The sequence below is a fragment of the Microtus pennsylvanicus genome, chromosome 1, assembly GCF_037038515.1.
Source record: "Microtus pennsylvanicus isolate mMicPen1 chromosome 1, mMicPen1.hap1, whole genome shotgun sequence".
Lineage (NCBI taxonomy): Eukaryota > Metazoa > Chordata > Mammalia > Rodentia > Cricetidae > Microtus > Microtus pennsylvanicus.
In genome coordinates this window covers 189,286,334-189,313,463 of record NC_134579.1, presented here as the reverse complement: position 1 = coordinate 189,313,463, position 27,130 = coordinate 189,286,334, and the positions used below count along the sequence as shown (strand labels likewise).

The following is a 27,130-nucleotide window of genomic DNA, read 5'->3' as shown; positions in this document are numbered from 1 at the left end:
CAAAGTCCCAGCTTTTGGGCTGCTTGAGATGAGCTTGTTAGAAATCACTTGCAACTTCAAAAAAATATTGATTTTTACTTATGTCTCTCTCTCTCTCTCTCACTGTGTGTGTGTGTGTGTGTGTGTGTGTGTGTGTGTGTGTGTGTGTGTGTGTGTGTGTGTGTTAAATGCCTAGATATATAAATACATCCTGCTGAGTCCATTTAGTGTCACTTGTATGTCTGTGACTTCAGGGCTGACCATTGGTACTGGAGAATCAAGGAGAGGGCTCATCCCTGGAGGAGACTGTTTCTCCTGCTCACTGCATTCCTTAGCTTCCCGTAGTTCCCTTTGTCACTTCTCCTTCCTCCTATGCTTCTTTCCCCACAAGTCCTCCATTCCAGCTTCCATGAAGCACCACCTGAAGGAGACAAGACAGATGTTCTCTAGGGGGCAGTAGCTATATTGATGGACAACTAGGAATTGGCATTGATTTAGAACAAGGTTGATCGCCAGACTATTTGTGTGACAGGACCAGAGAGGCTGAGTGGGAACTACACAGGTGCACATATGTACAATCAGGAAGGACATCTGGAAGCAGAATAGGAGCTGAGTTGTCGGCTCCTTCCTGAGGTTGTTAGGAGATGGTCAGTTTTGGAGGCCTACCTGGGTCGGCTCTCACAGTCCATTCTTGGTTGAGGTCCATAGCAGCCTTGGTGTGAATGTGTCATGTTTAAGGCCTGATATACCTGCAACTTTGAACAATTTTTGTGTAATGTCAGCCAAAGCTTTCATGGGTGTGTCCGTACTCTCAGAAGATCTCAGAGTCTTTTGGGAGAAGTGGAGGTGGTGTTAGGAATATTTATTAGACAAACCTCTCTGCTGATGCAAATAATTCTAATCAGACTAAATTAGACCTAATAAAAGATGCCTGTGTTTAATGCCACACTCCCCGGTGGCCCTGGGAAAGCATGGAGAGGGAAAGAGAGGAATGGGGATACCACACAAAACCTGGAGACAACATATTCATTCTCTGGGGGACAGTATACATAGCCTGTGGGAATGATCTTGACCTTCCCCACAGGTTACCGTTTGGGGGGCCTTCCTAACCCTCCCTCGGGAGGGGTCACCATTTGGCGGGCTCTCTCGGAGATGGAGTATGGACTAAGGCAACTCTCAGAGGAGAGGGCTTGAAATGGAGTTAGGATTCCAAAGATGGATGCCAGGGCCTGCATAGGATGAGGCCCCCGACTAAGTATTTCAAACTGGTGAGTAGCCGAACATGATCTCAAAAGGGTACCCACATTTATAGGGAATGCAGTGTACAGCAAGCAGCAAAAGTGGCAGAATTTCTGGCCAAGGGAGATTTGTCTCTTGGCAATGTTTGGCCAGTGCCGTTTAAAAAGTTCTGTTTGTTTTCTAAGCTGGGCCTGTAGATTGGGGTGGTACCACGTGTGTGAGTTCCAAGTTAATTCTCGTGAAGGCTGGGAAGTTCCTACTGAGCCTGAAAAGTGCACACCATAACCAGCAAGGATTGGGAGCCTCTGCTAGGTTGAATGTCGGTAAAGTCTATTGCTAGATGTTTAATTGGCTAGGACCCCTGTTTTTGTGTCGGGATGAGGACCTGGGTTCCTGCTTGAGGTGACTGTACAGCATCAGAGGGCAGATGGAACCCCGACTGTACAGCGTCACATGGCAGATGGAACCCCGACTGTACAGCGTCACAGGGCAGATGGAACCCCGACTGTACAGTGTCGCAGGGCAGATGGAACCCCGACTATACAGTGGAACCCCGACTGTAAAGCGTCACAGGGCAGATGGAACCCCGACTATACAGTGGAACCCCGACTGTAAAGCGTCACAGGGCAGATGGAACCCCGACTATACAGTGGAACCCCGACTGTAAAGCGTCACAGGGCAGATGGAACCCCGACTATACAGTGGAACCCCGACTGTAAAGCGTCACAGGGCAGATGGAACCCCGACTATACAGTGGAACCCCGACTGTACAGCGTCACAGGGCATATGGAACTCCGACTGTACAGCGTCAGGTGGCAGATGGAACCCCGACTGTACAGCGTCAGAGGGCAGATGGAACCCCGACTGTACAGCGTCAGAGGGCAGATGGAACCCCGACTGTACAGCGTCACATGGCAGATGGAACCCCGACTGTACAGCGTCAGAGGGCAGATGGAACCCCGACTGTACAGCGTCAGAGGGCAGATGGAACCCCGACTGTACAGCGTCACAGAGCAGATGGAACCCCGACTGTACAGAGTCACAGAGCAGATGGAACCCCGACTGTACAGCGTCACAGGGCATTTAAGAAGTAAATTTGGGTGTAGACAAAGTTTAGAATCTTGTTTGTGTGAATATCAGAAAGTCGCAGGTTTACAGCTGAGAAAGGACGATAATTAAACTCAACAGTCATATTCACTCTGGCCTTAAGCATGGCTTGTTGTTATTTAACCTTCCTATTTGAAGTCCACCCATAAAAAACAGCATTAGCTTTGTGTAGACAATCGTCATAGGAGAATGAAGTCAGTTGTCTCAGAATTCTCAACGCAGTGGCTGAGAGACTCGAGCCTCAGAGCTGAACAACTGCTTTCTCTCCTTGAGGCCCCTGAGTCACCTAAATCAGGGGAAAAGTAGACACAAAAATATGCTTTTTGTAGAACACATGGTCTCTGTCTCTAAAGTCAGAATATCACTAGGGTAACTTCTTATATTCTCCCCACCTCTTTCTTCCTTCTCCCTGTAAATATTCTACAATGCTTCTTCTCTTCTAATAATAAATATGACAAACTACTCAATAGAACAAAACAAAGTTACAAATTTTAAATGTAATAATTGAAACATTTGACATTTGTTGTGATATAATTTATTTTTTCATATGTGTATAGTTATTATTTTTATTGCTATTATTATTATTTTGGCTTATCAACATAGGGTCTCATTTTGCTAAAGCTAGCAAAAATGACCTTGAACTCATGACCCCCCTCCCAAGCACTGAGATTACAAGTGTGTGCTGCTAGACTCAGCTGTTTCCTATTTTAAAAAAGATAGAGTTGTATTATCATTAGCTTTTCTACACTTTTTCTGTTGGTTTTGTGAGACAGGATCTCACTTTATACCTCAGGCTGGCCCAGAACTCACCATGTGGCTCATTTTGTCCTTAAACTCCACGTAATCCTTTTGTCTCAGGCTCTGGAGTGCTTGGAACACAGAAGTGTTACACCACCAGTCCCAGCTTTGAGCTGTTTTCCCTGAATGATTTTTAGAGATTTATTTATTCTAATTTCATGTGCATTGGTGTTTTGCCTGCATGTATGTCTGTGTGAAGGTGTTAGAGCCCCAAGAACTGAAGCTACAGACGGCGTGAGCTGCCATGTGGGTGCTGGAAACTGAATCTGAGTCCTTTGGAAGAGCACACAGTGCTCTCAACCACTGAGCCATCTCTCCAGACCCTCCTTTTAATTAAAATATAATTACATAAAATTTCCCTTTTCCTTTCTTTCCTCTAGCTTTTCTCTTGTCCCCATCCCATTAATTCTTTTCAAATTCGTGGCTTTTCCCCCTTGGTTTGGGGAAGACCAATTCCCCCTTCTCAACAGTCATTGACTGTAGTTCTTGGTCTCAGAGTGGGGCCCCATGAGATATCCCCCAGCCATCTTAGCATTGGCAATGTCATTATTCATTATTTGAGTGTTTCTGTGTATCTGTATATGTGTATGTGCATATGTGTGTCCACACTCACAGAGGCCTGAAGAAGGCATCGGGTTCCCTGAAGTGGAGTTATTGGCAGCTGCAAACTCTCTGACATGGGTGCTAGGGTCCTAACTCAGGTCCTCTGTAAGAGCAGCAAGCTTTTAACCACCCGTCCTCACCTCAGACCCAGCTTTGAGCATTTCAGTTTGACGTTAAATCTTACCAGGAGTACATGATGTTTAATTCTAGGAATTCTTTTTAAAAATGTATTCATAGTTTGGGCAGTAGCCACCAACCATGCATGACATCAGTGTTCTCTCCTATAGAAACAGATCCTGGATATTGCTTCACTTCCAGAAGTCACCGAGCCTTGGTCATGATCACTTCTTTTCTAACCTCTGAGGTGAGTTTTGCCATAACCACCAGGCACTTCGGTGTTCTGGATGTTTTCACTGAATGACTGCAATTGGAATAATCTGAATAGATCCATACTTATTGCCCTGCACAAAAACTAATTCCAAAGACCTCAACAAAAACCAGATATATTGAACCTGATGGAAGATAAAGTGTGGAATAGCCTTGAGCTCATTTGCACAAGAAAAGACTTTCTGAAGAGAACACAGATAGCACAGGAACTAAGATCCACAATTAATAAATGGGATCTCATGAGACTGAAAGGCCACTGTTATTCAGACAAAGAAGCAGGCCTGTCTGTTTTAGGGAAGAGACCAATTTTTTGAGGGAGGGGAGTTAGAGACAGGGTTTCTCTGTCGTTTTGGAGCCTGTCCTGGAGTTAGCTCTTGTAGACCAGGTTGGCCTCGAATTCACAGAGATTCACCTGCCTCTGCCTCCCGAGTGTTGGGATTAAAGGCATGTGCGACCACCACCTGCTTGCTCTATGACTTTTATCATGAAGGGGTGTTGATTTTTGTCAAAGGCCTTTTCTGCATCTTATGAGATGACCAAGTGGTTTTTGACTTTCAGTTTGTTTATATGGTGGATTACATTGACTGATTTTCGTAAGTTGAACTATCTCTACTTATTCATGGGAGATGAATTTTTTGATATGTTCTTGGATTCAGTTTGCAATCTGAATTTGGCATTATGTTGTAAAAATTTGAATCTATATTCACAAGGAAAATTGGTCTGTAATTCTCTTTGTTAGGTCTTCATGTAGTTTGGGTATCAGGATAACTGTAATCTTACAAAATGAATTGGTTAATGTTCTTTCTGTTTCTGTTTTGTGAAATAATTTGAGGAATATTGACATTAACACTTCTTTGAAACTGATAAAATTCTGCGCTAAAAGCATCTGTTTTTTGGTTGTGAGACTTTTAATGATTGCTTCCATTTCAGTAAAGGTTGTAGGTTTATTTATATTGTTTATCTAATCCTGATTAAATTATCCATTTCTTTTAGATTTTCCAATTTGGTGGAGTACAGGTTTTTGGAGTATGTCTTTCTGATTTCCTCAATGTTTGTTGCCATGCTTTTCATTTCTGATTTTGCTAATTTGGATATTCTCTCTCTGTCATTTAGTTAATTTGGATAAAGGTTTGTCTATGTTATTGATTCTCAACAAACCAAATCTTTGTTTGGTTGATTATTTTTATTGTTTCCTTTGTTTCTATTTTATTGATTTCAGCCCTGAGTTTGATTGTTTCTTGTTGTCTACTCTTTTGGGGTATGATTTCTTTTTTCTGTTCTAGAGTTTTTAGGTATGCTGTTAAATTACTAGTAGGAAATCTCTCCTTGTTATTGATATTGTTGTTTTTAATGTGGCACTTATTGCTGTGCTTTTATTGTGTTCCATAAGTTTGGGTGTGTTATATGTGCATTTTTACTCAATTTTAGAAGGTGTTTAATTTGTCTCTTAATTTCTGTCTTGACCAATTTTTCATTCAGAAGACAGTTATTCAGTTTTCTGTCTCTAACTCCCCTCCCTCAAAAAATTGGTCTCTTCCCCAAAACAGACAGGCCTGCTTCTTTGTCTGAGTAACAGTGGCCTTTCAGTCTCATGAGATCCCATTTATTAATTGTTGATCTTAGTTCCTGTGCTATCTGTGTTCTCTTCAGAAAGTCTTTTCTTGTGCAAATGAGATGAAGGCTATTCCACACTTATTCGTCTATCAGGTTCAATATAGCTGGTTTCTGTTGAGGTCTTAATCCATTTGTAAGCTTTCTGCTGTCTCTGTTGTCGTTGGTATCCGACTTTAATACATGGTGCTTGGAAAGGATGCAGGGTGTTGTTTCTATCTTCTTTTATCTCTTGAGACTTGCTTTATGTTTGACTTTGTGGTCAATTTTGGAGAAAGTTCCATGAGGTGACGAGAAGAGGGTATATTCATTTGTGTTTGGATGAAATGTTTTTTCTAAATATCTATAAATATCCTTTGGGGAACCACCATGTAGGTTCTGGGATTGAACCTGAGTTCTCTGGAAGAGCAGCAAGTGCTCTTAACCACTTCCGTCTTTTCAGCCCCACAAATGCAAAGGCGTAAATCTTTGGAAAGAGGTGTGCACAGATCCTGTCTAGTAGGAGCCCCTGAGGAAGTCAAGGACTAGAAGGGAAGCTTGGCTGCCAGTTCCAGATAATCACGGTTAAACCTCAAGTCGGGAATCTAGTGATAAAAGTTCAGAGGAAGTACAGAGTAGCAGCGGTTCAGAGGAAGCCAGCTTGGCAGGAAAATAGGCAAACTGAAAATCTCTGAGGTCACTGCCAGGAGATGAGAGAAAAAACTATCATGCAGGCAGGCTCAGAAGAACGCAGGGCCTAACCATGAGGGTGCTGCGTCCACTCAGCCCCGTGTCAACAGAGCACATAGCTGGGTGTGCTGAGTATTACTGATGCCATGCACCCAGAAGCCTCTGAGGCGTTTTCCTGGAGTAGGGTTGAGTATTAACCTTATGAAATCACTCGATCCAAGGGAGAAGGACCAAAGTGCACTGGAGTTTTCTAGACCAGATTAAAGTTTTAGAGCCAAAAGCCATTTCAGTATCTCTCGGAATCTAATCAATGTAGTGTTTGAAGTTGAGTGGAGACAGCTGAGGAGGGACCGAGAAGGGTAGAAGTGAGTCCACTCCTCCACCACCGATTGTTTAACATCCTATCTCAGGCTGCTCCGACAGTAGGAAGCGGTTAGAGAATGGTTCGCAAGAGGAAATGCTTAAGTCTTAACTTGAAGTCCTTACAGGGCTAGACTCTGGTCCCAATGGGTCACGGCACGTCAGGTGGTCCCTCATCTCTGACTTCTTGTTCTTGACTGGGAGTGGGGAAAGAAAGAAAAGATAGTGTCTCTCCTTTGAATTAGGCGCTTTCACAGGGTTGGAATTAGGGTCTTGCCTTACCCACGCCAGCTGGTTTTCAGGAAGAGGAAATGAGAGAGGAAATGGTAGGAGAGAGAGAGAGAGAGAGAGAGAGAGAGAGAGAGAGAGAGAGAGAGAGAGAAACGGAGATGGAGAGACACACACACACAGACAGAGACACAGAGAGACAGATGCAGAGAGACAGAGTGGCAAAGACATGCTTCGGTACAGTTTAAATCTTTAGAGGTAGAGGGCGCAAGGCAGCTTAATTTCCCTCCTGTCTCTTGGTGCCTCCTCCCTTAGAGTAACCAAAGTCCACTAGGTAGGGTGTCTGGGAGACAGGAGTGTCTGTCTCCCTCTGTGCTCTCTTGGAAAGTTGATACGGGCGTTTTTCCCTATGGGGGCGGGGAAACCGGAGGCGCTGTGCCAGGATGGGAGGAGTGGGTGGGGAAGCGCTTCGGGTGAGGAGTCGCAACTCTGGCGAGAAGTTGTGAGAAAATTGTGGTCCGGAGACACCCTTTACCAACAAAAACAAATGACTTGGTGGGAATCAGCTGGGCTCCCGCGCAGCTGCGGGAGGGGGTTGCATCTTGGTTGCAGGGGAGGAAGGCGTGTAGCGCACTGGTAGTGTAGTCTGGCTCCCAGACAGACATGCAGAGTTAGAGACACAGAAAAACAGAGAGAGAACTCAGCAGCTATAGAAGGGTCTTTGTAGCGACATCCCGGGGAGAGCACCCAGTCTCTGTAAGCTCCTAGTGCGGTTTTACAAGTCGATTCTAAGTGAAATCACTTCCAGAGAAGCTTATCAAGGTTTCAGCAAACTAAAAAGAGAGATAAAAAGGCACCAAACAACTAAGCCGGGTGGTGGTGGGAGATGCCTTTAATCACAGCACTCTGGAGGCAGAAGCAGGTTGATCTCTGTGAGTTAGAGGCCAGTCTGTTCTACAAGAGCTAGTTTCAGGACAGCTAGGACTGCTACACAGAGATACCCTGTCTCCAAAAACAAACAAAAAACAAATCAAAACAAAAAGACACCAACCTACTTTTGAAAAAAGACTCAGGGACTGGAGAGATGGCTCAGAGGTTAAGAACACTGATTGTTCTTCCAGAGGTCCTGAGCTCAACCCCTGGCAACCATCTGTAAAGAAATCTGGTGCTCTCTTCTGGCCTGCAGGCACACAGGCAGACAGAACACTGTAAACAAAATAAATAAAAAAATCTTTAAAGAAAAGAAAAAGAAAAAAGACTCAGTTATCTAGAGAACAGAAAATTGTCATTTTACCAGGGTTATCCCCTGGAAAATTCTCTTGAGTCCAAAATGTGAATCAGATCATTTGGTTTATGAATACATAATTAAAACAAAGGGGTTTGGGCTTTATGTAAAAGATGTCTAGGGAGGCAAGGAAGCCTGAGGCTTCCCTTAGACCTGATGATGCAGATCATGCAGGCTCAGGGCTTCCTTCCTCCGAAAAGAGCCAAACAGTATCTCATTCTTTAGAGGTGGACTTGCCTAGTCGATTGTTTATTTCAGTTATTTCTCCAGTGGTCTAAAGAGGCAGATCATAATATTTTAGATTACAAATATTTTACTTCAGTAAATATTCCCTCATAATGACTTCCTAAGAATCTCCCAGTGAATGATGAACACTCCCTTTGCAAACACTTACCAGTCACCTTTGAGAATTATGGTGACCGGAATTCAAGAACATTCATTGTGCATTGTGTATCTTCTCCCTTACTCACCAATTTTATAATCAGAGGTTAGAAGGCCATGAAATGTGATCACGGATGTTTAAAAATCCTGCTCAACACATTGTTGAGAAATCTCATCCATCCAGTAACTAGTTATGCTGTTTTGAAATGTCTCTTGGCCTCCGAATTTCATGCTTGCAAGGACAAGGCCTTCCTTGAAGATTTGGCTAGGATCAAGTATGATAATGAACATGAAGGCATGTTTTAAACAGGGAGACAGGACCAAGGCCCTCCCCATTGAGCAAGGTATCCCTCCAAAGAGAATGGACTCAAAAAAGCCAGTCCAAGCAGTAGGGATAAACCCTGGTCCCACGGTCAGTGGCCCCGCAGACTGTCCCAGTCATACAATTGTCACGTACATTCAGAGGGCCTAGTTTGGTCCTATGCAGGTTCCCCTGCTTTGAATCTGGAGTCAGTGAGCTTCCTTAACTCAGGTAAGCTGTTTCAGAGGGATTCTCCATCATGGTCTTGAGCCATTTGCCCATATTACCACTTCTCCCTCTCTTTGAGTGGACTTTGGGAGCTTCGCCTATTGCTTCACTGTGGATCTCTGCATCTGCTTCCATCAGTTACTGGATGAAGTTTCTGTGATGACAGGGTAGTCATTGATCTGATTCCAGGGAAAACAGTTCAGGCACCTCCTCCTCTATTGCTTAGGGTCTTAGCTGGGGTCCTTCTTGAGGATTCCTGGGGATTTCCTTAGCATCAGGTTTCTCCCAGGCCTCTTAATGACTCCTCTCTTTCATTGCTTTCCCACTCCATCCCTCCTCCAACTTGATCATCCTGTTCCCTCATGATCTCATCCTCCATCCCCTCCACTCTACTGCCCCTACCCTCAGTTTACCCAGAAGATCTCATCTATTTCCCCTTCCCAGCATGATCCATGTGTCCCTTTTAGAGTCCTCCTGTTTCCTAGCTTCTCTAGTGCTATGGATTATGGTCTGGTTACCCTTTCCTTTACGTATAGTATCCACTTATGAGTGAGTACATACCTTGTTTATCTTTCTGGGTCAGGATGATTTTTTTTGCTGGCTCCATCAGTTTTCCTGCAAATTTTATGATGTGATAGTTTTTTTTACTGCTGAGGAATAATACATTGTGCAAAAGTACCACATTTTCTCATTCGTTCTTCAGTTGATGGGCATCTAGGTCATTTCCAGGTCCAAGAAAGAATTTTAAAAAACACACAAAACAAAGAAAAATGCTTTATTTTCAACCAAACATCACACCGTGAGAAAATTTTGTGTGTTGGGGGGTATTTGTACAGTATGCTCCAGGTTCCCAGGTTTTCTGAGCTGTTATCCATGCTGGCGTGGACTTTGGTGGTGCAGAGTCATTTCTGCTCCTTGTAAATAGCCCTTCACCTAGATTCCTGTAAGTATTCCCCATTAAAACCAGTGGTTCACCAAGTTGGACTTTGATGGTATCCCTGCTTTGGTCTGTCGTGGGCTCTCTATCTGGAGTGAATAGATGTGCATGTTGTGTCTGCCCAGATAAACATTGTCACACAGCAGCTATGCTTTTAATATTTAATATGTTTGGAATTAAATAGAAAAAACAGTTTGAAAGTCTCATAATCTTATTTATTTACTTATTGTAGATTTATTCATGTTATTTTTTGTGTGTTTTTGCCTGCATATATGTCTATGCTGGGTGCCTACAGAGATCAGAAGTGGGAATCAGAGTTACAGACAGCTGTAAGAGTTACCAGTGCGATTGACCATGAAGCCATCTCTCCAGCCCATCGTTTATTTTTATTTTTATTTTTTTTGACAGATGAGTCTTTTAATAGAAAAAAAATACACGTGCAACAGTAGCAACACACATTTCTTCGAATCCAGACAGCTCGGAGTTTCAGTTCTTCACCTTGGGAGGTGGCCTGTACACACCTACAACCACAGCGTGGTCCCGTTCGTAGGGCTCAAGTGTCAGCTGCTCCTGGGGCTTCATATTCTCCTGTTGCATCTTCTTCACTTCAGATGCAAACACAGCTTCTGCCGAGGCTGTGGAGTCAATGCAGTTCGCCTTAATGGAAATCACAAAGTGTCCTCCATTCCTCAGGAAGGTGTGGGCATTCAGGGCCACAATCCGGGTTTGGTCTGGCTGTGCCACATCGGCAAAGATCACGTCCACCATGGCGATAAGCATGCGGTATTTGTGTGGGTGTCGGGCATCTTCAATCACGGGAATAATGTTGGTCCTCTTCTTGGCCAAGTTGATGAGGTCCTGGCCAGAACGGTGGGAGAACTCAACTGCATAGACCAGACCATCCGGGCCAACAATGTCAGAGACGTGAGAGACGGTGGTGCCTGAGGCTGCCCCGAGGTAGAGCACCTTGGCCCCTGGCTTGATGTGGATCTGGTCTACACTGCCCAGGATTGCTGCTGCCAGCTTGGAACGGAAAGGGTTCCAGGCTCGGTATTCAATTTTGTCATCTCCCTCTGAAATAGAGACTGTCTTCTCCCCATACACAGACTCTCCAGGGACCAGATTCTTTGTGACAAGGGCATCCTCCTTTCCGCGACAGATAAAGACGCCTTCATGACAATGTGGTTCCACCATCACATTCTTCCCTGACTGGTTTCCTCTCTTGCCTCCCTGGCCACCACCTCGACCCTGGCCGCCCCCAGACTGGAAGCCTCCACCTCGTCCACCACCTCCTCCTCCACCTCCTCGTCCCCTGAAGCCTCCACCTCCACCTCCACCTCCACCTCCACCTCCACCTCGACCTCGGCCTCCGCCAAAGCCTCCTCGACCTCCGCCAAAGCCTCCTCGTCCGCCTCGTCCTCCTCTACCACCTCTGCCACCAAAGCCACCCCCACGGGGGCTGAAACCTGGCTTCATCACTGCGTTCTGGTCGCGCGGCTCCGGCAATCAGCGGCGTCCCTCACTCCACGAGTCTCAGGCTTTCGCATGTGGAAAGGCCCATCGTTTATTTTTAATAGAGATTTGGGTACTGGCATAAGAACAGATAGGAGGACCAATGGAACCAAATAGAAGACCACACATCTTTGAACACCTGATATTTGATAAAGAAGCAAAAAATATCAAATGGAAAAAAAAGAAAACATATTTAGCAAGTGGTGCTGGCATAACTGGAAATCAACATGTAGAAAAATGAAAATAGACCCATATCTATCACCATGCACAAAACTCAAGTCCAAATAGATCGAAGACCTCAACATAAAGCCAGCCACACTGAACCTTATAGAAGAGAAAGTGGAAAGTACACTTGAACGCATTGGCACAGGGAACCACTTCCTAAACATAACCCCAACAGCACAGACACTGAGAGAAACAATTAATAAATGAGACCTCCTGAAACTGAAAAGCTTCTGTAAAGCAAAGGACACGGTCAACAAGACGAAACGACAGCCTAAAGAATGGGAAAACATCTTCATTAGCCCCATGTCAGACAGAGGTCTGATCTCCAAAATATACAAAGAACTCAAGAAATTGGACACCAACAGATCACATAATCCAATAAAAAATGGAGTACCGACCTAAACAGAGAACTCTCAACAGAAGAATCTAAAATGGCTGAAAGACACTTAAGGAAATGTCAACATCCTTAGTCATCAGAGAAATGCAAATCAAAACAACTCTGAGATTTCATCTCACACATGTAGAATGGCCAAAATTAAAAACACTGATGGCAACTTATGCTGGAGGAATAATGTGGGGGAAAAGGGAACGCTTCTGCATTGCTGGTGGGAATACAAACTGGTACAGCCCCTTTGAATGTCAGTGTGGCGATTCCTCGGAAAATTAGGAAACAACCTTCCTCAAGCCCCAGTAATACCACTTTTAGGTATCTATCCAAAAGATGTTCAATCGTGCCACAAAGACATGTGCTCAACTATGTTCATAACAGCTTTGTTTGTCATAGCCAGAACCTGGAAACAACCTAAATGCCCCTCAATCAAAGAATGGATGAAAAAAATGTGGTACATTTACCCAATGGAGTATGACACAGCAGAAAAAAATAACAACAGCTTGAATTTTGAAGGAAAATGGATGGAACTAGAAAACATTATTTTGAGTGAGGTAACCCAGACACAGAAAGACAATTATCACATGTACTCACTCATAAGTGGTTTTTAAACATAAAGCAAAGAAAGCCAGCTTACCAACCACAATCCCAGAAAACTTAGACAACAATGAGGACACTAAGAGAGACTTACATAGACTACATGGGAAGTAGAAAGTATAAAAAGACAAGATCTCCTGAGTAAATTGAGAGCAGTGGGGATATTGGGGGATGATTGAAGGGGGAAGGGAGAGGCAGGGAGAGGAGCAGAGAAAAATGTAGAGCTCAATAAATATCAATAAAAAAATAGAGATTCGTTATATAATTCTTTAAACTTTACTACGGTTTGAGTTTTCATAATAGAATATCAGGAAATAGATAAAAAATTGTCAGGAAAATACTAGACTCTGCTTGGAAGTACATTTCCTTTCTGGGGAATTCCAAATGCCCAACGGACAATGTTTATTCCAGCAAAGGGTGGCCTTCAGGCCTACAGACCACTTGAGATAGAGAGAACCTTCTGCCAGGACTCTTGGATTCCATTTCTTTCTTTCTTTTTTTTTTTTTTTTTTTTTTGGTTTTGAGGCAGGTTCTTGCCCCAAAGTCCAGACTGGCCTTGAACTCAAGATCTTCCTGCCTATGTCTCTCAAATGTTGCACTAACATAAGGTACAAGCCATGCCACCTGGCTAGATCTGATTCTTTAGATTATGTGAGCTTTTTGTTCACCCAATTGTTCTTCAGTGAGTTTTAGCTAGTTTTTCTGCCTATCCTGAAATTTGTCACTGTGCCTGGAGTGGACCCCACCTTGCCACCCGTGACTCTTGGGAGGAAGAGTAGATTAAGACGCTTCAGAGTTTGCGAGACACCTGATCCTAAGCGGTTGATCATATTTGTTCTGGGTCTGAAGTTTACATGATAAAGAACAGTGGGAGGGCTTGATGTGATATAAAAAGATCTGGAAATTACTGGAGCATCATTTTGCATCTGAAACTGCCAGGTAAGGAGTGAGTTTGGGGAGAGGGGATACTAAAATCTTTGCCCGAGAGGAGAATGCCTAGATTGTGGCAGAGGAGACTTGAGCATTGGCACCTGGACTTCAGCTAGTTTCACAGGGTCTTTGAGTTCTAGCTAAAAGGATGAGGATGCCATGGATGCTCAGGGCGGGTAAACAGCAAGATCTGACTGCTAGAGGAGGGATTATGACAACTCGAAGCTTTGGATCTAACGTCTTGAGTTTGTCCCCAGTTATGCCACCTCCCAGCCTATCCCAGCTGCACCAGAACTGCTTGGACACTGATGTTGGCACAATCTTTTCTGTCACTCTCTTTGTCCCCCTGGGTGACACAGAGGTACCTCTAAATGCTCTTTCCCCTGACTCAACAGTAGGATAAGGGTAGAGAGTTAACCTCTGTGCCTCACACGCCTTATCAGCCAGGCTAATCTCACACAGGTGAGCTTTGCTCAGATTCTTGGTTTGGTGAACTTCATCATCTCCATGGCTTAGAAATGGCCTCTACCTCCTCTTCTGAGGACTTGCTTGCTGTGTGCCAGGACGGGATGAGGTTCGGCTCAGATAATCCAACAGAAAGTCATGATTGATCTTTTGGATTGGGAAAAGAACATTAGCTACAACCAATTAGAGGAATTAGGGACTCAGGAAACAGCATCAGGAAGGAGCAAGACTATCAGTGGACAGTCTCCTCTGAGCTCAAGGCTGCATCTACTAAATCTACATTGAAAAATTGAAATGCCTAGGTCTACGTGCAAAGCCAGGGAATTGATAAGCTTTCTTCTTTCCCCTTCTTCACATTCCAGCCTCAGAATGTTGGCCATTGCTCTCCTAGCCTTTCTCTGTGTGTCAGCCTCTGCCAATGAAGGTAAGTGAGATGCCTGGTCATCGGATCCCGGGAGGAACGACTCTTGCAATGCTGTTAGTCAGGGCTTTTAGACACTGGCTTGGAGTGGTGAGAAGAATAAAGATGTTAGGGAACAGCTGGGTTCCTGGGTTGTATCTGCCTCCAACTCCTCTTCCCCTCTAGTTCAGGCCAAGTCCTCCTCTTATAATGGAGAATATGGAGGAGTTACAGGAAGGCGATTCTCTCATTCTGGCAACCAGATGGAAGGTCCCATTACCGCCATTCGTATTCGAGCTGACACACACTACATCATAGGGTAAGAGTCTTCAAGTTCCTGTGGTTTGGGGCCAATGGAGGGTCATAGTAAACTGAGTTCTTATTTACCTTGAATCATGCTTCTTTAAATCAACAAGTCACAGGTAACACATGAGCTGGTAAAATGTTGGAGGACCTAGGTTCTGGATCTGTGGGTTTGTTTGTTAACTTCACTTCCTCCAGTGTGCCTGAAGTTGGAAAGTCATGTAATCCTAAGCTCTCAGGGATCTCAAACTGAACACACTGATTTTTCTCTCTTGTCCATCTTTGCTTGTTGTCTCTCCTGAGATAGTTCTTTTTGTCCCTGTTGTTGGCTAAAGTTCTCAGCGTGATCTTCTAGGGTTCTGTTGGCTAAAGCTCTCAGTATGACCTTCTAGGGTTCATTCATCATTCATATCCAGGGTGTCGGTGTTTCAGGGGACTTGTCTTCTCTGTTACCTCTTTAAAAGTCTCAGCATATAGATCAGGATGTCCTGAATTTTGTTAACCCCTTTCAGTGTTTCCCTTCCCTCGCTTCTCACCTCTGCCTCCAGTCTCCAGGTACGCTATGGCAGGACATGGAGTGACAATGTAGGTGGCACAAATGGAGACTTGGAAGAGATCTTTCTGTACCCTGGGGAATCAGTGATTCAGGTGTCCGGCAAATACAAGCACTATCTGAGGAAGCTGGTCTTCATCACAAGCAAGGGCCGCCGCCTGTCTTTCGGAGGAAAAGAAGGCATAAGTTTCAATGCTGTTCCCTTGCATCCTAACACTGTCCTTCGCTACATCAGTGGCAGAGCTACCAACTACATCACTGCCATTGGCCTGCACTGGGGTACCTACCCTAGTAACCAGAACAACTGCTGAACCTTCAGCTTCTTGTTTGCCAGGGACATCGTGTAAGAACTCCCTTACCACCAACCCCTATGCAAGCAACTTAATAAATGAGCATGAGTATCTTGTTTGTCTCCTAATTCCAGTAGAAATACATGGCTCTTATTTCTGGCTCTCTTTGCATGTTAATCTTGGGAAAGTGAGAGGTTGAGGATAGAACCCTGGCTTGCTTTTATAGATATAATTGGAGATAAAATAACGGCTACATGTATGTTCAAGGATGGTTTCTGAGAATGCTCATTCAAAGGAGTTCAGCAGGGAGGGAAAAGTAGTCATGCAATCCTTCCTCAAACCCAGACATCCCACTCTCTAGCTGCCCTCCCCACCTGTCTGTCCATGGAGGAGGTTCCAGAAGAATGTCACCTCACTCTTTTGACCTTAAGACATTTGGTATGCATGGTGGGCCTGAGCCATTATCTATCCTTTGTTCTTTCCCAGAATCCACCTAACTCCTGATATTTAGGTCAATTTTGTGCTTGCGAATTCTGTTCTCTTATGTTAGCTCACTTCCTCCCAACTTTACTCCATCACGTGTACAAAGCAGTCTCTTTGTGTGTGTGTGTGTGTGTGTGTGTGTGTGTGTGTGTGTGTGTGCATGTATCGGGGTGGGGGAGGGGAATAGAGTGTTGCTGGTTTAGTTCTGAGCACGGAACAGTCACTTATTCTCAGCACCTTGACCGGCTCTGAGTTTGCACATGAATAACTGCCCACTGGAGGAACACACAAGAGTCTCTAACTAAAGGTTGAGAGCAGCACCACTCTATGGATATAAACACGAATATTTGGACTGTATTTTAATGACATGTCCACTTAACAAAAAGATCAGTAGGGGGCTCCTTTCTAGAACCTATGACTTCTTCAACCATTGGTTTTTGCCTAGGTTTCACAGTGCCAGGAATGAATTTCCTCTGTAGAGTGGACCTCAAGTCCAAACAGAAAGCGAATGACTACTCGCAAGACATTCATGCCATGATTGAACCAGTAGGCACTTTTGCCTGATGGGTCAGTGCTGTATAGCATGCAGGGTCCACGGATGCTGTGACATCAAACCACAGATGCTTCTTTCCCATGGCACATTTCAGCACTAGCTAGCCGGGAGGAAATTTTCATGTCAGTTCCAACTCGATATCTCTGTGTCCTCCAACTCATGAGTGCGCTGTCCTCAGCAACAAGGTCTTACTCTCTGATTCTGGTTGGAAACCAAGAGCAATGGCAGCCATCTGTGTTGTTTGGGGGGCATCTGGGGCCTCCCTGGCCAACAATTCATAAGGAAATATCGCAAACTTGGCACTGGAAGTTTTAGATACTATACTATGGCTTGTGGGAGAAGCATTATGTATTCATGGAGGATAACTCTCTTTTTTAACACCTTAAACTAATATTTTTTAAAAATATATCTTCATATTATTTTCTCTTACCTAGAGGAATATTGGACTATATTGGGATGTTTTGATGGTAACTGAAAAATCTTTACCCAAGGTATATAAGAAAAAGAGGATGGAAACCAAATGCCTGCCTCTTTCCTAAACCAGTATAATTTCCAAATTCAGGAATTTCCAACTTCTAAATTCTTATCTTTATACCCACGGATAGGTGCAGCTCCCACCCCTCATCATACAAGCTTCTTCCTGTAACAGATGGAGAACACTACAGATATCCACAAATGGACATAATGCAGAGAACCTTGAGCGATGGTCCCTACTGATGCATTTACATCACAACTCCTAGTCAGGAGCCCCAGGGAATGTCACGGAAAAGGGACAGAAAGATTACAAGAACCAGAGGACCAAGATCTCTGCTGTGAGAGGGTGTCTTTTATATAAGCCATGGAAGTTGTACCCATAAAGTCTCAATACTGTGGCCACCTCAATTAGACCTGTAAAATGCTAGCACCAGTTGACATGCCAGCGTGAATGCGACAACCCTCACAAAGCCCAGATGAAGAGCTATAGGTAACTCATGGCTCCTTAGAGGAGAATCGATGTTCCCTATGGTTGAGGCCCATAATTGGTTATTTAAAGCCAAGCAGTTAGGCTTAAACACACATACACATGAGCAACACTAAATGGTCTCATAGATCATACCTGTGTGTGTGTGTCTGTGTGTGTGCACGTGTGTATTAATTGCACACAATACAATGTAATGGTTAAACACTTCTGTATTTCTTCTGGACATTTATCCAAGGGTTACTAGTCTATCTTTTGGCTCCAGGGAGACCTCCCACCCTTGTATTAGAGTTTATGTCAGAGCACAACATCACAGTTTAGTTGATCACCTTTATTAGTGACCACAGAATGGAATTTGATTAGTTCCATTACCAACTCTAGAACGGAACACCACTCCACAAATAGAATTGGTCATTCTGAGAATCAGAAAGATGGGAGCTGGTCTGTGAGTGTAGAAAGATCCTCTAATGGAAGCACTCAGAAGGTAGAGACAATGATCTTTGTGACTTCACCCAGGATATACCAGGGCACATGGTCATTGTTCTCAGCTGGATGTGATGGTTCATGCCTATAGTGCTAACACTTGGGAGGCTAAGGCAGAAGAATTACCATGCACTTAAAGCCAGTTTGGTCTATAGTGTAAGAGTCTGTGTTAACACTTCCCCCTCAATGGATTTCGATCTAATAGCCTCACTTTTTCTAACCCTGTGTCATCAGGTGGCTGTGTCATCAGATGGAGTCAGAATCTTTACACGGTTTCCTCAGCATAGTGATTGATCAGTGTGTTAGATGTGTAACCATGTTGAACAAGACATATTCCACAAATGCTTTAGGGATTAGATGTTGGAGTGGGTAGAATAAACTGGAAACAATCACTACAGTTTCTTTGGATCATGAGCCAGGAGTTCAGGGAAGGGACTAGCAACCAGAACTGGAGAGGTAGGAGCCTTGAGCCAGGATGGCAAGACTTGCTGCAGAATCCTTCCTAGTTCAAAGCGATACTGATAACGCTAAAATACAGCAAAAAGAATGGTTTTACTTGTGTACAGGAAAGATAAAACGGGACCAAGTGGAAGAAGCCTCTGCTTATGTTGGCCTGATAAACACATGGAAAGGATCTTAAATAATGAAAGCTGTGCTGAAGGGGACTTAAATGGCTTACAGAACTGCATGAGGTTAGGGGAGGAGAAAAAGCAATCAGAGATGTTGATGAGACCCTGGAAGAATAAGGGACTTGCACTGGTGCAGTAGTGGCAAGGCTGATATGAGGTCAACCAATGCTTTCTCACTGGAATTGAGGTGGGAATTCCTGTCTGGTACAGTAAATCTGGACAAAGAATAGGCTCTAGTGAAAGAACTACAGTTGATACTAAAGAGAAACGATGTGCGGACCAAATCGCCTCTAAATAACTGTTGATCTGCATAGATTGGTGCTGCTGTCAGCTTTGGTCAGAGAAGCTTCTCTTTAGAGTGGGCAGCAGTAACGGTGGAGCCTCGTGGTTGTTCAGAGTTCTGAGAATAAGTGACTGTTGAATTTTAGCCATAAGTGGGGCATCTATATTACCCCATCTCTAAAGCAGGGCATCTGTATGACCCCATCCACAGCTCAGAGAAGGTGAAGAGGATGTAAAAGTGGGAACATGTCGTGGACTGTTGTGGAATACTGTCTCCAGTTGTGACATGACTGCTATACTCTTCCGTTAGTTTGTTTTTCTGACAGTGGATCTCTGTGTAGCTCTGGCCATCCTGGAACTCATTATATGTAGACCAGGCTGGCCTCGAACTCAAAGAGATCCTCCTGACTCTACCTCCTGAGTACTGGAATTAAAGGAGCATGACTATGCCCTTCTTGAACTCTTACAGTCACAGCAGATATGATTATCTGCACAAGACTAGGCCCATTGAGACTGTCATGGGAGTCTTCCCCATACAGTTAGGGGTTACTGGGAGTGGGCTGGGGGTGGAGGAGAGAAAGGGACATTTTTTCCCCCAGTGGTGTAGATAAGGTGCCCATGCCCCTGAAAAACAATGACATTCACTGGGTCACATAACAAAAGTGGCCGGTAAGTAGGCTCAGTGGGTAAAAGAGCCTGCGCTAAGCTTTACAACCTGAGTTTGATCCCCGGGAGCCCACACAGTAGAAGGGCAGAACAGATGCCACAAAGTTGTCCTCTGACCTTCATGTAAGAACTGTGACATATACGTGCCTGACAAAGATCAAGAAAGTATGTATGTATGTGTTAGCATGTCACAGTAGTGGGTAATGGCAGGCATAATCAAATGATCAAAATACATACATGTATGTGATAGTATGTCATAGTAGTGGCTGATGGGGAGGGTGATCAAATCATCTAAAACATGCATACACACATTAATATGTCACAGTGAGGCTCATTATATGTCATTAATATAACCCAATAAAAGCATAAAATGTACAAAAAGGTATTAGCAAAAAGAATCATGAGAATGAAGAAGATATCTCATAGTGAATCCGAGAAAGGAAGGATTGGAGAGTGCCAGGAAAGATTTTATTCTGAGGTTTCTCATCCCCCTTTAAAATTTCTCTTACACATATACAGAGACACTTATCTTATACTCATATACTCACACAGATACAGAAACTTTTAAACACACACACACACACGTTTGATAATGTTGGGAATCATACCAAATGGTCTCCTGCATACTTAGCAGGCTCTCCACTACTGACCAATGTCTCTAGCTCTTCATTTACATATTTAAAAGAACATTTGCATTTATTTTAGAACAAAACTTAAAACTTTAAATTTCCCAATATTTTAATAATCTAAACTGTCCTTAGGGTTATGCATAAAATGTCCTTTCAAGTAATCTCTATAGACAGTCCTGGTTTCTCATACAGGAGGTGAAATGATTATTGACCTTTCTGAGTAACAAAATATTTGTTTCGAGTATCTGTTGATTTCAAAGTGAAATACTTCCTGGAATGAAAGATGTGAAAAATGCAAGGGAATTCCCACACCTTTTCCTCTAATTTCATTCAGAAAGTCAGGTGAGCTAACACATGTTAGAATTTCAACATGAAATTTAAAAAGTTTTTTTCTTATTAGGAAGTGATCCTTAGATGGGCCTTCTGGTGTGAATTTATGGGTGCAGTTTCAGGGCATAAAGACACGAGGGCCCTACAGAAGACATGCAAGGAGGAAAGGTTTTTAAGATTAAAGGGCTTTGAAACATAGAATCAAAAAAAGAAGGACAAAAAGACACACATTTCCAGAGCATGTACATTTTCTTAAACCAAATGAACGTGTGAAAGAACCCTTAAAGGAATAATCAGTATTAATAATTCTGTAATCAGATTTAAATCTTAAAAGAAAATCTTTCTACTTTAGTTAACTCAATCACAAACTAAGGGATTGAGTTTAAAACAAGGTCAAAACCACACAGTGATGATGGAAGTCACAAAATAATCCCACACCAGTTCAGAATTATGAATAATAAAAGGGTTATTTATTTAAGGGGAAAAGTTACAGACCATTGTCCTAGATAACAGTCCTCTACGGAACAGGAACAGAGTCTAGCCGCTAGAAGCAGGAGCTGGAAGCAAGACAGCAGGCACATGCTTTACAACTGCTTTTAGAGTATCAGAGACCACACCCAAGTCGGCTGCTATCTTAAAGGCTATTGGCTGAAGGAGTAGAGTGTGCTACCACAGCAATGCAGTTAGCAAAGTAGGAATCTGGTCTTTGTGTAGTGCACAATTCCATATGAGCAGTTGGACTGAAAGCTGGCCTCTGTCCCTAAGGGACTTATAAAGATGTTATGGCTAGAAATAACAAAAAACTTGACTGGAAGTGGTAGCATATATCTGTAATCCCAGCACTCAGGGAATAGAGGCAGGAGAGTCAGGAGTTCAAGATCATCCTTGGCTATATAGTGAGCCCATGCTAAACTTTGGAAAATGAGACCCTGTTCTTAACCAACTAACAACAACAACAGCAAAATACCAAAAAGACTATATAATTTTTGAATTATCTAATAATCTGTAATACGGAAACAAGATTGAAGTCTCTTTGGTTTTTGTTTTTAGTTTTTAAAGCATTATTTTGCATGTGTGTGTGAGAGAGAAGAGAGAGGGAGAGAGAGTTCACACATGAAGTTGGGAGGGGAAAGTGGTAGGAAGGATAGAGGGCAGAAGTGGAAGGCAGAGAATAAGGACTGGATTTATACATTTGATCAAACCATGTTATAGTCTTGTATGCAATTATCAAGTGATTAAAAAAGGAAGAAATGAAGAAATGGCTTAATAGTTAGGAGCACTTGTTCTTTCAGAGGACCTGGGTTCGTTTCCCAGTATCCTCATGGTGGCTCACACCACCTGAAATTCCAGTTCCAGGGAGCCATTCTTGGGTTCCAGGCATGGACACAGTGCACTTATACACAAAGAGGCAAAACACTCATATGAGTAAAATAAAAATGTCTAGCAAAAAACCCTGAAGCCGTTCTTAGACTGTTTTAGCCCTGTTACAGCCTAGAGTATAAATCCTCAAGTAATTGTTGATGTGATAACTGTCTTCTAGAACAACCCAATATTGACCCCAATTTTGGAAATATTAGTGTACTAGTAAAATATATTTCATTTAAAAATACACCAAATAACTGGGTTCATCCTTGTGGATTCCTGGGAATTTCATTAGCACCAGGTTTCTCCCTAACCTCACAATGGCTCCCTCTATCAAGATATCTCTTTCATGGCTCTCCCTCTCAGTTTCTCTCCCAAATGGACCATCCCATTCCCTCATGTTCTCATCCCCCATCCCCTTTTCTTTACCATCCTTCCCTGCCCCCAGTTTACCCAGGAAATTTCATCTAATTCCCTTTCCCATGGCAAGTACTGCATCCCTCTTAGGGCCCTCCTGTTACCTAGCTTTTCTGGAACTGTGGACTGTAGGCTGGTTAGCCTTTCCTTTACATCTAGCATTGAGTACATACCATGTTTGTCTTTCTGAGTCTGGGTTACCTCACTCAGGATGGTTTTGTTGTTGTCCTATCCATTTGCCTGGAATTTTCATTGTTTTATTTTATTTTTTTAACAGTTAATACTCCATTGTGTAAATGTACCACATTTTCTTTATCCATTCTTCAGTTAAGGGGCATCTAGGTTGATTCCAGGTTCTGACTATTATGAATAATGCTGCTATGAACATTATTGTGCAAGTGTTCTTTGGGCATCTTTTGGGTATATGCCCAAAAGTGGTAATGCTGGGTCATGAAGTAGGTTGATTTCCAATTTTCTGAGAAACGACCATACTGATTTTCAAAGTGGCTGTACTAGTTTGTACTCCCACGAGCAGTGGAGGAGTGTTCCCCTTACTCCACATCCTCTCTAGTATAAGATGTCCTCAGTCCTTTTGATCTTAGCCATTCTGACAGGCATAAGATGCTAAGACTCGTAGCAATATTAGAGAGGGTACCTGAACTGACCATTCCCTGTAATCAGACTGGTGAATACCCCAACTCTCATCATAGAACCTTCATCCCATAATTGATGGAACCAGATGCAGAGATGCACAACCAAGCACCAGGCTAAGCTCTAGGAATCCAGTCGAAGAGAGGGAGGAGGGAGTATATGAGCAAGGGAGGTCAAGATCATTGAAGGGCAAAACTACAGATACAGCTGAACAAAGCTCGTGGAAACTCATGAACTCCACACCAACAGCTTTGGAGCCCCCATGGGACCAAGCTAGGCTCTCTGCATGTGGGAGACAATTGTGCAGCTTGGTCTATGTGAGAGGCCCCTGCCAGTAGAACCAGGATCTATCTCTTGTGTATGAGCTGGCTTGTCGGAGCCCATTTTCTTTGGTGGGATTCCATCAGTCTTAATGAAGGGGAGGGGCTTGGTCCTGCCTCAACTTAAAGGGCCAAGCTTTGTTGACTTCCCATGGAAGCCCTTACCCTTTGGGAGGAGTGAATGGGAGATGGGAGATGGGTTGACGGAGGGTGGGAGGAGAGATGGGAGGGAGAACTGTGATTGGAATGTAAAATGAAATGAAGATAAATAATAAATACATTAATAAATGTTTACTTAAAATGCACCAAATAAGAATTTGACCAGTGTGTTTTGGGTGTGCTCATCTGGTTGATTCAGTGATATGCCATTGAGAGATGAGTTGGCCTCTAAGCAATGTCAACAGTTGCTGCCGACCCATATCCATGGTTATGTACTTGTGGCTGCCAGTCTTGAGCAAGTCTTTCTCAATGCTGTGTTGCATAATACAGTCACAGGGAGACAAATGCAGCTGGCTGTGGCTAGAGCTTTAGTCTGAACATTTTTCCATTGATAGACCATAGAAGAATCTTTTGCCTTTCAAAGGTCACTATATTTTAACTGTAGTTCTGTTATATTTTCCTAAATGTGTACTGAGTTTTTCCCTCTTTGCCCAGGCTGTGGGTGCACTGAACACTTTTATTGCTGCTGTATATGAGCATGCTGTTATATTGCCAAACAAAACAGAAACACCTGTTTCAGTGGAAAAGGCTTTGTTCCTGATGAACAAGAACATAGACATTTTGGAGAAAGCAATAAAGCTGGCAGCTAAGCAGGTATCACAGTTTTTTTCATGTCTGGGATAGTATATAGATTTGCGACTAGACAAGCATGTGGGTATTTAGAACTATGAGAAACTTTCTTTCAATACTTACTTCTAACAGGGTGCACTTATCATTGTGACCCCAGAAGATGGAATCTATGGTTGGATCTTCACCAGGGAGACCATTTACCCCTACCTGGAGGATATACCAGATCCTGAAGTGAACTGGGTTTCCTGTAGAGATCCCAAGAGGTAAGATCTTGTTAAAGAGTAATGACTCTTGCAACAGAGAGGTTTTGATGAGCTAGAACAGTGAAGTCACTAAGCTTGGCTTGTCATCTTTCTGATGACCAGACAGTCAGTGGCATGGGACTTTAAGGGTTTATATTGTATTTCCTACTCAACGTGTCTTTCATCTGAAGAATGACTTTTGATAAGAAAGCTTGATTTGTTACTCATGGCAGTTGTCTTTAAAACCTAGCCCGTGAACACACTGTTTCCAACAAGTGTGTTCTACTGAGTTTCAGCCAAGTAAGACTGTTTTCTTTGGATCCTGTGATTGCAACTGCAAGTCAGTCAGTTGACGCAGAAATACCTACTGTGTTTCTAAAGCTGTGCTGTCACCACGATTTCATGGTCAATAAGGTTCGTGGAAGTTCCATGGGGCTTCAGATAGGAAGCTCTCTTTCCGAGTCCCCATCTTACTATCTCCCAGCTGAGTGGTACAGGGTACATCGCATCTTTATTTCCCTTATGGAGTACAGAGGAGTGTCAAATGAAATGGCGTGTGTAACATCTTACCCTGCAGCGCCCTCTTCACTGTCCCCTGTCACAAGGATCTCTTTTCAACAGGACAAACTGACTGCAAACTACTCTGAACTCTTGCCCTTAGGGAGGTTTTTAGTACTTATCAATAACTGTGGTTTAGGCACAACTTCCTTGAAAGAAATATGTATGTGTGTGAGTGTGTAATTATGTAAACTATTAAAAGAAAGATGAAATAGATTATTTTAGGTGTGATTATGTACCTTTTAGCATTGTTCATAGGTAATTTCTTTAAGTGAAGAAATCGTAAAAGGGCTTTCTGCTGCTAATTTTATATCTTCATGCACCTGCTGAGACTCATATCTATTGCCTTCAAGGGGGAGCTTTTTTAAAAAAATAAGTTCTTGTCTCATGACATCAGCTGAAAAATAAATCCAGTGCTCCCCTATTTGAGCTCCACTATTTAAGTCTCAACCTGAGACTTCCACCTTCGGGAAAGTGTTTTATAAATGTTATATAACCTGTGTGCAGAAAGCATGGAATAGTGACTCAATATCATCTTGTCAAAAGCTTTTCTTAGGACAGGAAGCAATCATTACTTGCTGTAATTCTAGAGGTTTATATTAAACTATGCTTCATGTGACAATTCTGTTAGAGCTGACTCTCCTAGGAGAAGAGGCTCAAAAGTCTGGTCATTATGCTTACTTGAATTCTGTTAGCTTGGGAAGGCAAAAGGTTCATGAAATTTTGACACTGAATTATTCCAGTGACAAAGATTCAGCTTTGTGAAACAGAAGGGGGAATCAAGCTGGGTCTAGGAGCTCATGCGAATAATCCCAGCACTCAGGAAACTGAGGTGGGAGAAACTGCTTCATGAGCTCCAAGGCTGCTTGGCTTACACAGTAAAACTCGACTTAAAGCAAAGCAAAACAACAACAGTCGCAAAATGGAACAATTGGAGAAATGGCTCATGGGATAAATCACTTGTCAATTAAATATGAGAACTAGAGTTCAGATTTTCAGAACCTATGTGAAATCCAGGCAGGCATGAGGGCTACCTGTCTACCTGCAGGTCAGTGCTTGGGAGGCAGTGACGGGAATGATAAATGAAGTGAGAATGATCAGGGAAGACATAAATACAGACTACTAATAACCATTTTTATAGTGTAGAAGATTTGAATTAAGAACAGTTCATTAAATAGTGCAGCTAGCTGGGCCTGGTGGAGCAGCCCGGAGTCTAAACTACTGAAGAGACTGAGGGAAGATGGTCAGAAGTTCAAGGCCTGCACAGGCTACAAAGTGAGTCCAACCTGAACTGACAACTCTGTGAGACCTAGTCTCAAAATAAGAATATAAAAGTTTAATTCTTGCACTCTGGAGGCAGAGGCAGGTAAATTCTGAGATTGAGGCCAGCCTGGTCTGCAAAGCTAGTTTTAGTACAGTCAGGACTACATAGAGAGATCCTTTCTCAAAAAAACCCCAAAACACACACACATACACACACACGCTCATATATACATACACAAACATAGAGATATATGTACATACACACATATATACACACATGCACACATACACACAGAGATACACATGCATACATATATACAAATACAGAGATATATGTATACACACATATACACACATGCACACATATACTCAGACATACACACATATATATATGTATACGCACATACATACACATATAGACACATGCACACATATACTCAGAGTACACGCATATATATGTATACGCACATACATACACATATACACCTACATACACACAGCTATATATGTACACACACACACACAAACACACACACACACACACACACACACACACACACACACACTGGCTGAAAGGATGGTTCAGCAGTTAAGAGCATTTTCTAGTCTTTCAGAGGACCAGGATTGACCCCCAGCATGCACATGACCAGTCAGTTACAACTGGTTAGTAACCCCTGTTCTAGGGACTCTGGTGCCCTCTTCTGACTTTCTCAGACATTGCATGTACATGGTGCAAATG

The 27,130-nt window shown here is 43.1% G+C and overlaps 1 protein-coding gene and 1 pseudogene across 1 annotated transcript; one reads left to right on the top strand and one right to left on the bottom strand.

Moving 5' to 3' along the window:
• Window positions 1-10,521: 10,521 nt before the first annotated feature.
• LOC142842557 (rRNA 2'-O-methyltransferase fibrillarin pseudogene) lies at window positions 10,522-11,663 on the bottom strand (annotated as a pseudogene).
• A 2,936-nt stretch (window positions 11,664-14,599) lies between these two features.
• LOC142842556 (zymogen granule membrane protein 16-like) lies at window positions 14,600-15,797 on the top strand. Its single transcript, XM_075959277.1, has 3 exons — window positions 14,600-14,654; window positions 14,817-14,949; window positions 15,482-15,797. Exons 1-3 carry the CDS (start codon window positions 14,600-14,602, stop codon window positions 15,795-15,797), a joined length of 504 nt encoding a protein of 167 aa, XP_075815392.1.
• Window positions 15,798-27,130: the final 11,333 nt, after the last annotated feature.